Genomic DNA, 14,951 nt, shown 5'->3' on the forward strand with positions numbered 1-14,951 from the left:
AATTTTAAAACACTTGAAATATATATATATATGTAATGAAATTGAGACTTTAAAAAGACAGTATTTACATGTATGCTTTATTTTTTATTCTAGATATAGTTCCTTGAAAATTATCTTGATAACGATACAAGTAATATGTAATATATTGTCAAATGGTACACCACTAAGGGCATAGTACAAAAACAAATAACAAACCATGTAGTTATATTGAACAACAACTGAAGGTACCAAAGGACGATGCATTAGGAACAATTTAAATTGGCAATTTGGCACACTCCTTATAAATATCATCATAGGGTTTCCAATTTGTTTACATTTCATAACACTATTAGTAAATAAGGAAGTAACGTTTCCTGTATTTTTAGGAAATTAATATTTGATTTTAGTGTGATAATTCATAATCTACTTAAGATCAAATTTTAAAAAATGATTTCTCTCAATATCTTATTATTACTGTATTACTTTAAAAAAAAAATAGATTTATGAGAAGATGTTGATTTTTTTTAAATATATAGAAAAAGATGTTTCATCTTTTATTTTCCTAGTCCTGTTTAATGTCCTTCTAGATATAACTTTGAATTAAGATCTTAACAACACATTAGCAATTTGCAATAGGATTTCGAAATGTCATAGCCAAAATCTTATGACCTTGCAGTAAGATCATGACATATCGTCAGGGTCATGGTCAAGAGAAATAGTTAGTGTATAATCCAGATTTAGAAAGTTATGCTCCAAAAAATTGTCACTTTTTAAGGGACACTATAACTTAAAAAAATAAAATCTGCTAATCTGAAATGTGTGGGTTTTTTTTTTTCAAATGATATTTCTTTTTATCTTGTCTTAATTCCTTCCAAAGAAAACCATCTGGAGAATTTTGGTAATTTGCATGTTTCAGGTCTGTGTTACATAAAATAATAGTACATAAACCTCTCAAGTTATATTACTGATAGTATACTGTTGAACCCTAAAACAAATAACTGACAAGGTTCACTTGAAAATTACCATCGATTTTTTTTAATCTTTCATGAGGTTTTTATGGTAAAATTGAAGTACTCATAAAGAGGAATTGTTTTTAAAAATCAAAAAGATCTATCATTTCAAAAATTGGTATCCGTGATCAGATAATTTACATTAATCGCTTCCGTGTTATTGCAATAAAAAGTTGATTTCTCCAGGAAAAAATGTTAATTCATGAAACACACAGGTTTTAGCATGGCCTTTGGAAACTCTCCAGTACGACTCAGTTTTGGTACATATGTGTTAATACTGCTGGGCACACTATTGTCGATGGTTGTGCCACTCTGCTTCTGTTTGAATTGTGTGTCACCCTCCGGGAAACCTGTAGACTGGTAAGGCATAGGACATTTTTTTTATATTTGCAAAATTGCTTAAAAAGTGTATTTTATGTTTGCGATTCATAATTGTTTATCTTTATGTAGCTAGGTACATTGAATCTTAAGAAGATGCAAATATCTGCTTATCTAAAATGCATACTCTTCTGTTAATAGGTTTATAATTTACAAGGTTCCTGTAGCTAAGGGGGAAATGCCAATTAAGACAACGGGAGAAGAGTTTTATTATCTGGACGCTCTCAATCCTGTCTTTTCCTATATAAGAGACAGTATACAGAAGAAGCAAAATAATCCTTTATTTAATACTCTTCAGCAAATATACGACGGAGTAAGTTAATAAGCGTTATGTGTCCAACTCTCTCTCTCTCTCTCTCTCTCTCTCTCTCTGTGTGCTTTTAACCAAGCACTTGCGTACTTTTTCTATACCGCTTATACAAAAATAATGTTAGAGTGGACCGATTGACAGAAAATTTGAGCACAAAAGAGACGTTGATGTTTTAACAGACTTCATCGAAATAAGATTTGAAGTAAGATGATCTTTCACAATAATTCAAAATACTTGATAAACTAGAGTGTTCTAAGAAACGCAAGCCATGTATCACCTGCTTTATTGCATCAATTAAAATTAAATAGATATAAAAATGGTCAGCAATTTATTTACCATTAGCATTATAGTTTATGCATTTGCCTGCTAAGAAAAAAATCTACATCTACGAATAGTAAGACCAAAAGAATAGCATTTAACATATAAATTCCGACAATCAGATAGAAATATGATTTCCCAACAGTAATGGATAATAAATCAGTCTACATTGATCCTTTTGTATACCGATCCCGATGTACTTTCATAGTATTTTAAAGAAATACGCACGCAAACTCTCGATTCCCGCCTACATTTTACATCCATTCAATATAAATGACAATTTAGCCATTAATACTTGCTTGAATGCGAAAAAAAGAATTCATTAGTTACTGATTAATAATTTTAAAACCAGTGTCAAAAAATTATTTTTTTGTTATTTTCGACTCTTTTCAGAAAGGGGAGGGTGAAAATTTTATCCATTGCAATCAGGCTTTAAAGCTTCGCCAGATTTTCAAATACTCATGAAAATGGATAAATGACCCTTAAATCTTTTCGTATGTGTAATTTGTGCAGAATTCAACATAAAGGTTTGATAAAGTACAATTTTTATTTTTAGTCTCAATTGAAATCGGTAATAAAATGAACATTTTTGCTGTTTTAGTTTGTAAACATACCCCCCCCCCCCCATCCCCCGTGAAACAACAAAAGCATTGGTTTGAATTTGTAAAATAACAATTCATAAAACTTGTAAAAAGGAATTTTTATTTCATGGAGGGGAGGGGTTTAAATATATTTTCCGTTTTTAATTGATTTCGATAGTGAAAAACGCAATTTTTACCAAAATTATCTCTTAGAGTTATCTCTCTTTGTTTTCCCAAATCATTTATATCTTATGAAAATTCACATAAATATTTATATAAATATGAAAATTCATTCAAATATTGAAATTTGACTTGGAGGCAGTTCTTTTAGTTTGTGAGGTAACTGTATGGGATGATGCAGTTTTAAAGTTCAGTGTCATAAGCTCATAAACATGTGATACAAATGCTAATTATATCAAAACCCTGCCTCTCAAAATTCAAAAGACACAAGTTAAATCAACTGTCCGGCAATATTTTTGCAAAGTAGGTCAAAGGTCAAGGTAAAATGGATTGCTGGAAGTTTTCATAATGTTTTATGACAAATGTAGTATAGACTTAGCTCAAATGTCTAAAGTATGCTGTCTATCGGGACAATAAACTATTTGGAAAATAGGTCAAAGTTCAACGGTCACGAGGTCGTTAGCCAAAGCCAAAGTCCCAAGCAATACGTGGGTAAAATATCGAATCCATATCTCTTACAGTTCTCAAGAAAGGAAGTGTGACAGACGGACTAAATTGGATCTAATATAATGTACATTTTGATAATATATTAATTTCTAATCCCATGCACTGTAGTATAAATATTTATCAGGTATTTTGTATGCTTAACACAACAAAAAAACCGCCAATTTTATTAATACTTATGTATTTAATTAAAAAAAAATATTTTCATTGCAATAAGCAGTTCAACAAAGATGTACATGTAATTTAAAGATTTTCTCATAACATGTTTTCTCAGAAAGCACAAGTTTACGCCATGTACAACGACTGCCCTCCATTCCATAATAAATCTGGAAATACGACGCATATATACCAAACATCTCCTTACTGTCCGAGAAATGATGGTGCTCACATGAAAGGTCTTCCAATTTTTAAGTCAATGTTTCTTATGAAGATTCTTTGAATAATAGTATATCTATAAATATTTATTGGCTATTTTGTAAGCCTAAAACAACGAAAAACTGTCCATTTTCTGATCACTTTTGTATTTGACAGAGCAGAAGGTGTTGCTTCGTTAAACTATCCTCATCGAAAAAAAACTAGTATATTAGGGATGGTAATTTTGTAACCGGTTAACCGGATACACATTCAGAATGATGTGATTATGGGGACGATGTAGTGATTATGAGGATAATGTAGTGATTATGGGGACGATGCAGTAATTATGGGGACGATGGAGTGATTATGGGGACGATGTAGTGATTATGGGGACGATGTAGAATTAACTCTGTGACATCATGTCTGAAAAATCTTAGTTTTGTAAATTGTCAAATAAAATAAAATATATATAGCGTTTTGATTAAGCATATAAAGAATATTGCCAATGTCTCCTTTAAGTATGAGAGAGAGAGAGAGAGAGTACTTTAAAAAAATGTCAAGTAAATGTGCATTTTGATACGATTAAGCGATTAATTGCGGTTATATTAATTAACCTACTGGCAATTGTGTATATGTTTGTAATCCTTATACGAGGGGTGATCAAAAAGTTCGCGAACTATCTCTATATTTACAAAACCACAATTCAGATCAGAATGAAATTTGGCATACATATAGGCATTCACATGTTCTATAAATAGCATATGTTATGTAATGTTTTGTTCCATGTTTGTGACGTCACAATGTGAAAATGACGTCAATATATAGGTAACTTGTGACAAAAAACGATTGACTCAGTCGTACTCGACCAACAAATGGCTAAAAAGTTTAACCCGTATCTTGGAAATTCCTTTGCAGTAGCAAATAATAATTTGTCATTGGTCATTTGCAAAATTAGTTTGTTAAAAACATTCTGATTGTACACACAAGTACATGTACTCTGAAGTTGACATTAAAAAGGTGCTTGAGTTTCTGATTGACAATGTCTATGTGGTATTTGGAGACCAGGTCTTCCAACAATCTATTGGAATTCTCATGGGTTCTAATTGCGCCCTGTTATTAGCAGACCTTTTTTGTATTCATATGAAGCAGAATTTGTCCAAAATCTTTTACGTGAAAAGAAGAAAACACTTGCTGTGGCCTTCAACACGACTTTTAGATATATCGACGACGTATTGTCAATTAACAATGGCTATTTCCATTCTTATGTCGATACGATATATCCTGATGAGCTTGAGATAAAAGATACCACAGAGTCTGACACATCTGTTTCATATTTGGATATTTTACCTGAAAAAGACGTTAATGGTAATCTAACGACCAAGCTTTATAATAAACGTGATGACTTTAACTTTTCAATCGTCAACTTCCCTTACTTATGCAGCAATATATCTTCATCATCTGCATACGGGGTATATATCTCTCAGATGATTCGATAAACAAGAGCATGCTCTACGTATGTACAATTTCTAAAACGAGATAAACTATTGACAAACAAGTTGATGAAACAAGAATATCAGCTGTCTCGTTTAAAGTCATCATTTCGTAAGTTCTATGGTCGATACAATGACCTTGTCAGCAAATACAATTTATCATGGAGTCAAATGCTGACTGACGTTTTTCATGCTAATTGTTAGGCCATTATTTACACACTGAATTGTCGACGGATTTTTCCGTTATTTCCCGATCATGACAAAGGAGCACACGGCGGGTGTGACCGGTCGGCAGGGGATGCTCACTTCTCCATGGCACCTGATCCCACCTCTGATGTTTGGAGGTCCGTGTTTGCTCTGCTCCTATTTTGTATTGTTTAATGGACTTTTGAGCTTGAATACTGTTTGTTATCTCCATATATTTCATTGTACAAGGTTTATGAAGACAAAAGACTTGCCAGAAGTTCAATCATTAATTGGATTGATTGTTTTAGTGAAGAAAGGGAGATGGTTAAAAATGATGTTTGTTCTGTTTCCCAGTGAAAAATAGCTAGTGAAGATATGTGTCCTTAGATGAGCAATTTGTTATGAAAGATCGCAAAGGTACAGTTAGAAAAATAGTTGAATATCTTAACAATAATCTAATTATTAAATCCATAAATATTGTGTACTTTAGAGTTTAAACATATCAGATATGATAAAAAGAAGGCACCCATACTTTATCCACAGTGGATAAATGAAACTCCAAAGACTGAGGACTCGGGTTGTGATGGTGACCATGCTAATTCTGGGAAGGGAAATCCTTATCCACTCATACTATCGCCGAAATTTGGCCATTTCTGACAAATTGATTGTTCTTGTTATTAAAAATAACTTGCAGGTAAGAAATATAAGTCTCGGAAAAATCTTTAAGCTTCTGTGAACAGAACGCTACAGAGCATGTCACGTGACCGCCTGTATCACGTGATTCGCGCATGGGCAGAATGGTGGCAGATGTGAATTTAAGTCGTCGAAGATTACTTTAATAAATAATGAACACTGAAAGCAAATTTCATTTCTTTTAAAAAAGTAATTCAATTAGTTCGGGAACTTTTTGTTCACCCCTCGTATATATCTATCTATCTATCTATCTATCTATCTATATATATATATATATATATATATATATATATATATATATATATATATATATATATATATATATATATATATATATATATATATATATATATATATATATATATATATATATATAGGTGCTTATGCCTTTGATGAGAAGGATGGATTTTGGTTGATTTCAAGTGTACCAAGGTTTCCAGCTCCACGGACACAAGGCTACAATTACGGACAAGGGCAGCTCTTATATGCACAGAGCGTCTTATGTGTAACCTTAGACAAGAAGTATCTTACAGAAATGGGTAATACACACACAGGCACACCCTCACATACGCGTTTGTCGTTCTTTTTTTTTTGGGGGGGGGGGCATTGAAAATTGGACAAATTCTAAAGTAATCGAACTCCATAATATTTCATTTCATTTAAAGATAAAATCTTTCTCATTTCTACGAGATATGACTTTTTTTAAAAAGTATTTTCAATTTATCTTTAAACGTAGTACAAAACATGACTTAATGATGTCTATTTCAGAAAAAATATTTAATCTAACAAAACCTATGATTTATGATAACAATGGCCCTTTGACTGAGAATAAGGAAATAGATTACAGCAATATACCGGTATCGGAAACTTCCACAGTCGTTCCTTTCACGTCAAAGGGAGAACAAAAGTTTCTGTTGTTTGCGAAATCAGTTGGCTTTAGAAAAGGTAAGATTGTGCGTTTGTGTGAGTTAGGGAAGTGTGTGTGTGTGTGTGTGTGTGTGTGTGTGTGAGGGTGTGTGTGTGTGACAGTGTGTGCGCGAGGGTTGGTAGATGGTTGGGAGATCGTTTTCAATGTAAATTTTATTTCTATTTTATATATGCTATTTGTCTTTCACTAATTAACACTTTTCAATTGCCAATGAGTACATGGCTAATTAGATCAGTCATGTACTCATTGGCAATTAAAAAAATTGCCAATGAGTGAAAGACATATTCGAAGGCAAGAAAAACAAAATCCTTCCAGTTCTATTCGGTACTTCTTCTTTGCTTTTAGTATTCACATCATAAATATATTCCAAGGATTTGGATTCTCCACCTCTTTCTGTTCAGGGAGGGGATGAAAATTAAATATTGAAAAAAATATTGCATAAGTTTCTGTATTATTCCTTGCAATAAATTATTTATAATGAATTTTCATAACTTAACTTATTAATTATTCGATATCACTTCTATAACAACTTTTTTTATATAAAAATATATAATTTTAGGAGGATCAAATATTTTGTCTGCGAAATCTTGGAAAATTTGAACATATACAGTGAAAAAAATTTTTCTTTGGACAACTCCTTTTAATTATAATCTCTTTTGCTAATAACAGTAATGCAGTTTTTTTTATCTTCAAAATTCAAGTTAACACAGTTTTTTCAAATTTGATTATAAATTATATTTTCAATTTAATATAATAGTCATGCAGGATTTTTCAATTGTCTCCTTTCTACATCTCCCAAACAAAACAGAGAATTTATTTCCTGCATGTTGATCTCAGCAAGAAGGACAAATGAAATATTGTGCACGAAGTGAGTCATTTTGGCAATGTCAAACATTACATTGTACGTACCAAAAATGAGAGTGACATTGGGGAAAGTTTTAGAAAGTGTTTAATGTTTAGTACGTAATTTAAATGGTTTTCTCGCTAAACTTGACATTAAAAAGATGCTCGAGTTTCTGATTGACAATATCTATGTGGTTTTTGGAGACCAGGTCTTCCAACAATCTATTGGAATTCCCATGAGTACCGATTGCGTCCCGTTATTAGCAGACCTATTTTTGTATTTATATGACGCAGAATTTGTTCAAAATCTTTTACGTGAAATGATGATTGATTGATTGATTGTATGTTGTTTTACGTCCCATTCGAGAATTTTTCACTCCTAGAGAGACGTCACCATATACCGGTGAAGGGCTTTAAATTTTTACCTTTACTCGGCACTCAGGGCCATTGAGCAGTGAGGGATCTTTATCGTGCCAACGCCTGCCGTGACACGGGGCCTCGGTTTTTAAGGTCTTATCCGAAGGACCCACAACTTTCACTTTAAAGTGCCGAGCGCATGGCGAAGGAACAGTTGCTACCCATTTTTTTTTTTATCGACTTAGGTCAGTCGCGGCCGAGTCCAACTTACGACCTCCCGATCACGAAGCGAGCGCTCTACCGACTGGGCTACCGTGAACGATTATGTGAAATGAAGAAAACACTTGCTGTGGCTTTCAAATCGACATTTAGATACATCAACGACGTATTGTCAATTAACAATGGTTATTTCCATACTTATGTCGACACGATTTATCCCGTTGAGCTTGAGATACAAGAGGCTCATGGGCCACATCGCTCACCTGAGCACATTGGCTAGGCTAAGACACAAATCAGTTCAGTAATAAAAATATAACGGGGGGGGGGATGTTGAATTTAAACTACTTGATGATGCTTCCATGTCAATGTAACAAATGGCTTTGTTGTACTTGAGAAGATTTTAAAAGAATATTCCCATATATTTCTTTGTAAAAATTTGATCCCCCATTGCAGCTCCTCCCTAACCCAGGGGTCATCATTTGAACAAACTTGAATCTACATTACCTGAGGATGCTTCCATATCAATAAGACTAAAGATAGCTTTTCTGTTCTTAAGAAGAAGATACTTTCCTATATCTTCCTATGTAAAATTTTCAATCCACCATTGTTGCCCGACCCTATCCCCGGGGGTCATCATTTAACAAACTTGAATCTACACTACCTTAGGAAGCTTGCATATCAAAATGACTAATGATGGCTTTGCTGTTCCTGAGAAGAAGCTATTTTCCTATATATTTCTATTTAAGACTTTGATCAACCAGTGTGGCCCCGCCCTACCCCTGGGGGTCATGATTTGAACAAATTTGAATCTACACTACCTAAGGATGCTTCCATATAAACTTGACTCATCATGGCTTTGCTGTTCTTGAGAAGAAGATTTTTAAAGATTTTCCCTATCTATTTCAATGTAAAATTTTGATCCTCCATTGTGGCCCCGCCCTATCCCCGGGGGTCATGATTTGAACAAACTTGAATCTACACTACCTGAGAATGCTTCCATATAAATATGACTCATCATGGCTTTGCTGTTCTTGAGAAGAAGATTTTTAAAGATTTTACCAATATATTTCTATGTAAAACTTTGATCCTCCATTGTGGCCCCGCCCTACCCCTGGGGGTCATGATTTGAACAAACTAGAATCTACACTACCTGAGGATGCTTGCATATAAATATGACTCATCATGGCTTTGCTGTTCTTGAGAAGAAGATTTTTAAAGATTTTTCCTATATACTGCTTTGTAAAACTTTGATCCTCCATTGTGGCCCCACCCTACCCCCCCTGTGGGTCATGATTTGAACAAACTTGAATCTACACTACCTGGGGATGCTTTTGTATGAGTTTCATCTTTCCTGGCCCTGTGGTTCTTGAGAAGAAGATTTTTAAAAGATGCTATTAATTTTTCACTAATTCTTAATTATCTCCCCTTGAAAGAGGGCGTGGCCCTTCATTTGAACAAACTTGAATCCCCGTCACCCAAGGATGCTTTGTGACAAGTTTGGTTGAAATTGGCCCAGTGGTTCTGGAGAAGAAGTCGAAAATGTGAAAAGTTTACAGACAGACGGACTACAGACAAAATGTGATCAGAAAAGCTCACTTGAGCTTTCAGCTCAGGTGAGCTAAAAAGATACCACAGAGTCTGACACATCTGTTTTATATTTAAATATTTTATTAGAAAAAGGCGTTAATAGTAATCTAACAATAAAGCTTTATGATAAACGTTGTGACTTTTACTTTTCAATCGTCAACTTCCCTAACTTATGCAGCAATATACTCTTATCACCTGCATACGCGGTTCATATCTTTCAGTTGATTCGATACGCCAGATTTAAAATTTTGTATGCTTCAATGGAACTGATTGCTATTTTGAAAAATTTAAATGTTGAATGCATCAGGGGCGTCGGCAAGTATTTGACATTGGGGAGGCGAATTGGATCGAAAGGGGGGGGGGTCCTAACCAACTTTTTGTGAAATAAACTAAAAAATTAAAATTTTCGCCAAAATGGTGATATTTTTCCCATTAGCCTAGACGTATTTTCTGATTGAAAAAGAACAATTAAACACACAACAACAAAAAATGTTTTATGTGTTTTAAATAAAACCAGATTAAGCAAAACCGGAATATTTTTAAATAGCTAGGAGCTCGGTTTTTTTCCCCCCGAAACGGCATAGAAAAAACTTTGAAGGGTAAATGACGAGGTAAAGATTAAAATACATATAATTTTCTATTATTGTATAATATTTAATTGTTGTATAATATTTATCGTTACTTGGCGAAAGAATGCATAGTTATGAACTTTAAAATAAACAGGGTGATTAATCCTTCATAATCCATCCATTTTTGAAATGCAGAAATATGTATGACATTATAAAAAAAATCAACTGAAGTTGTTTAAAAAGTAATTTTTACCCAGTATTTTAGTATTTTGCTTTAATTTGATAGCTTTCAATTTCGATTCATCAAAGATTTCCAATCATCGATCGACCAATTCATTAGACAATGAACAGGCCTGTTATAGGCTGGGGAAAGTGTCAGGAAGGGGGTTAGGGCTCCATATTTTGCCCAATTTCTCCACCTTTCTGGGAATAGTTTTTTTGCTTAAGTTTCGATAGGTAAAAATTCACTTATTCAGACGCTGCTTGCCCACCCACCCCCTTTCATACACACTTTTTGTTGCTGTTAGGTCGAACTCAGGCAAATTCCAGCATTTGAAAAGAAAAAAAATCTGGAAACTTAGAGAATCCCTACCCCGCCCCCTAAAAATAGAATTTCCAAAAACGTTGCTAGCTTTGCGCCTGATGGAGAATTTGTAGCAAACTTGCATGCATGATGCATGACTAGACTTTTTGATTAAAATTTTTGTGAAATCTTATTAATATTTTCTACTGCGAGAGCACCTGTGGACAAAATATACTTGAAACATCCTCTCCATTGTATATAAATTACACAGAGAAGGATTTCCCCTGGAAAACTGAATCTGGTCTGGGATTTTCGTAGGGAAAAACCTACTCTAGAGTCATTTTTCCGTAAGGAAAATTCTCCCCTAGAGCTTATTTTCAGCGGGGGCGGGAGGGGGGGTTTAGAAGGGGAAAACCTAATCTACAAGATCGGTTGTCCGATACTGGTAATTAAATAGTAAATGAATTTGTTACAGACCTGTATGATTCTCTTGTTGCCGAGAAACTGGAAGACAATCTCTTTGTAGAGACTTGGCGACCAAATCTACCATCTAACTGTTTAACGCATTACAAAGTAAGAACAATTTTTCTTGGAATTCTATGCTCATAGATTATACAATGATATTTATCTAAATCACCCTACCGGTAAATTATTTTTTCAGGTTTACAATGTAAAAAGAGTAGAGTTTGTGCATGATAAACACGTGTACTGGTTTAAATCAACAAGAGATCATGCAAAGTGGGCAATAGCAGAGAACAAACCATGGACTTGTATTGGTGATATCAACAGAAATGTAAGTACATCGTATTAATTCGTAAAATATATCTAAGCAGTTAGTCAGTAAAGCACTTAGGGGAGCCTAGATTGATTGGTAAATCTTTATCTCTAAAAGTACTCAATGCTACTTTATTTTCAATAAATTTATTATAAGCATTTAATTTGACATAAACTGTGTAGTTTACTGCATTTATCAAACGCAGTTTTAAAACAATTGAGATATGAAATATATGCATTTAAACTGATAACAAACCGTTGTAGCATTCTCAGCTAAAAAGAGGAGGAGGAACAATGTGTTTATATCATGAAGGTGTATCCAACCAGTTTAGAAAACTTGTGAAAGATTTTGACAAATGTAAAAGGAAAGGAACCGTCCTTTGGAATTCATAATAATCATTTTCAGATAAGATATAGTAGTCACCAGTTTCAGTATAAGTCAAATTATGTTTACTGTGGAGTCCATCAAATGTTCACCAAGGAAATTTTGCAAAGAAAATTTTGTTGCAGATTTTTTTCTCAAATCAACCATGATATGACAGTGATTTGAATTTTGATTGATTTATTTATCTATCTATTCTTTTTCAATGTATTTACATTTGCAAAATGACAGGAATGACAGGAATGATTAATGTATATAATTAAAGAGAGAGAGAGACCATCAGATATAAGACCATCAGATATAAGAATGCATATCTATATGACATAAAAATAAAATCAATAATTTCCAGATAACTTATATCATTGCAAAATATAACGGCTTGGCCAAGATCAGGTGCCCATTTCCAACTAAATCATGTTATATAGATGTAACTATTTATAGTTACATCTAATCTAAATGTCTTTTATTGCATTGTAAAGATCAGAAGGAGAGCTTTCCATTGGTATATAATATCATATATTTAGTATCTGCATTTTTGAAAAAACAACAGAATAAAGTCAAAAATTCATAATTTTTGAAGCATTATGCTGTTGCACTTGATTTTTTACATTTTAAATAATGGTTAATTAAAATTATTTTGAATGAAACATTCCAAAATAAATATGCTTTATTATTGAGAAATCATTCTGGTTAAGTTTATTTTTTACAGAAAAGAAAAAGGATAAAAATTGTGGAAATTATGAATAAATGTGTGCAGATATACCTTTGTTATATAATTTAAGATTTTTCAATGTTTGAATAAATGCATAATTTCTAGCAAAAAAGAGCAAATAAAATGGGTTTAAAATTTTTTATTTTATTTAAGAAAAAAAGTACTATGAGAAAAATATATTGGTTAAATTGTAAAATGTGTGTGCATTTTGTATTTTATTTTCCATACTGGTCTAATATTTTGTATAGTCATTAGCCCCATATTTCATTATAGTTTGTGTTCAACAAAAGAATGTAGAATTAATCATGCTCTTGTTTAATATTTTCACAGTTACCAGTAAAGTGAAAAACAGTAATGAATAGCTTTTGCGACAACACTAAAAGAAGTTATAGAAGAATGATTGGTGTCCGTAGCCCTGTATAGTCCGTAGCCCTAATATAATAACTTCCAGAAAAAGTCATATACATTATTGATACAATAACTACAATATAAAAATATGTTTATTCGAACAAATGCAATGTTTTTAAATACAAATACCACTGTAAAAAAGATAAAATGTCTGAAATTAACATTTTTCAACTAAAGGCTTGCTTCTGTAGTCTGTCCTGTTTTGTTTGTGGTCACAACATATTTCTAAATATACATGATAAAGTTTTCCTTCTTGTGGTACATACTATCAATCTATTTAGAATAATTAGCATTGGAATATTTTTAAAAGAATATTTAGCCACACAAATCCTGCTTACAAAAGGGCTACGGACTCTACAAATAAAAGCAAATATACAGACCATATAACCGTACTTCTGTATTAACAAGAGATTTTTTCCTACTTGTTTCTACTGCAAAATGGGGCTTCAATGGTTTATTAGTTCTCATCGACCCATCTTAACATCCCATTGTGGGATTTGTGGGATTTGATCCCAAAACATAAGGATCAACTCCTTACTTTAAAATTTAGTACAAAGTGAGACCTACACTCTTATAATTGTGCCACCCAATCTACTTGTCACTGAATTGTTCATTTAAAAAAAAAACATTCATCCTTTATGGATAAATATTGTGCTTTTGTGTTTCATACTTCAAATGGTCAATCATGTTTTGTATTTTTTTTTTTTTTTGAATTACACCATATGATTATAATAAATCATATACTGATACACCTTTTGAATGACCATCTTGAGTTATATATGCGTTACATTAAATCGAAAAAAAATATGAAGCAATATTGTTCGTAACCCCCCCTCCCCCCCCCCCAAAAAAAAAAAAAAATCATGCCCTGATTTAATTACAGCTCCTGTTGCTTTTATTCATTACAGTTTGAACACCAATAATGCTTTAATTAGTTGAATTAGTTGAACTGGATTTTCTTTTGGCATTGAAAGTACATAGTACATTAGACAATTGATTTTTTAAGTATGGTATTATAAATACTCAAACTAAGTGGCGTGAACTGTTATAGAAAACCAATTAATAAAAAAAATTACCCAAAATTTAATTATACAATTATATTTTCTTTAAGTTGATTGTCAACAGTAGAGATGTTTAACGGTATAGTCCGTAGCCCCCGTGCTCAGATGAAATTCATCCTTCTTAAATGCTAAATTGAAGCTCATTCTGGGTTTTTTTTAGATGGTTTTAAACAATATTTTGTTATCAAAACACCAATAACATGTAATTCTGACATGTATTATTTTGTTCTGATAATTTATATTTTACTCGTATTGTGAATTTATATAAAGTTTTTGTTTTAGTTTGTTAAATTTCACAGGATTTGGTATAAATTGATTTAATATCCAAATGAAAGGATTCATTAAACAAGTGTGAACTCCAAGAAGATAATTTTAACAAATATTTACTGATACAAGCAACTTTTTTTTCTATAGTCTCTCATTAAATGAAAATACTGTATGTATAGTCCGACTTCATTTTTTTGTTAATCTGCAACCAACATGGGCACCTGATCTTGGCCAAGCCGATAAAATAAATGAAAATGGATGAAACTTTCTTTAAAATAGATATCTTGGGGAAGGGGGCAAAAATCTATGGCATATAGAAAAAAATATAATCAGGAATA

At 32.5% G+C, this 14,951-nt stretch overlaps 1 protein-coding gene across 1 annotated transcript; it reads left to right on the forward strand.

The window, feature by feature from the left end:
- Positions 1 to 1,240: 1,240 nt before the first annotated feature.
- LOC133192957 (deoxyribonuclease-2-alpha-like) lies at positions 1,241 to 12,188 on the forward strand. The gene is made up of 8 exons (XM_061328959.1): positions 1,241 to 1,349; positions 1,509 to 1,680; positions 5,834 to 5,876; positions 6,361 to 6,555; positions 6,752 to 6,928; positions 11,485 to 11,582; positions 11,671 to 11,802; positions 12,048 to 12,188. The coding sequence occupies exons 1-8, from the start codon at positions 1,288 to 1,290 to the stop codon at positions 12,174 to 12,176; spliced, it is 1,008 nt and encodes a 335-aa protein (XP_061184943.1). The 5' UTR covers positions 1,241 to 1,287; the 3' UTR covers positions 12,177 to 12,188.
- Positions 12,189 to 14,951: the final 2,763 nt, after the last annotated feature.

The sequence above is a fragment of the Saccostrea echinata genome, unplaced genomic scaffold, assembly GCF_033153115.1.
Source record: "Saccostrea echinata isolate AGI-Se365-2 ecotype Australia unplaced genomic scaffold, CSIRO_AGI_Sech_v1 ptg000025l, whole genome shotgun sequence".
NCBI lineage: Eukaryota > Metazoa > Mollusca > Bivalvia > Ostreida > Ostreidae > Saccostrea > Saccostrea echinata.

Excerpts from the sequence above, each read along its gene's own strand:
- LOC133192957 (XM_061328959.1), top strand. The coding sequence starts at position 1,288 with ATGGTTGTGCCACTCTGCTTCTGTTTGAATTGTGTGTCACCCTCCGGG. Across the intron at positions 5,877-6,360 it reads TGAGGACTCGGGTTGTGATG|GTGCTTATGCCTTTGATGAG; the intron begins GTGACCATGCTA and ends ATATATATATAG. Across the intron at positions 11,583-11,670 it reads ACTGTTTAACGCATTACAAA|GTTTACAATGTAAAAAGAGT; the intron begins GTAAGAACAATT and ends TTATTTTTTCAG.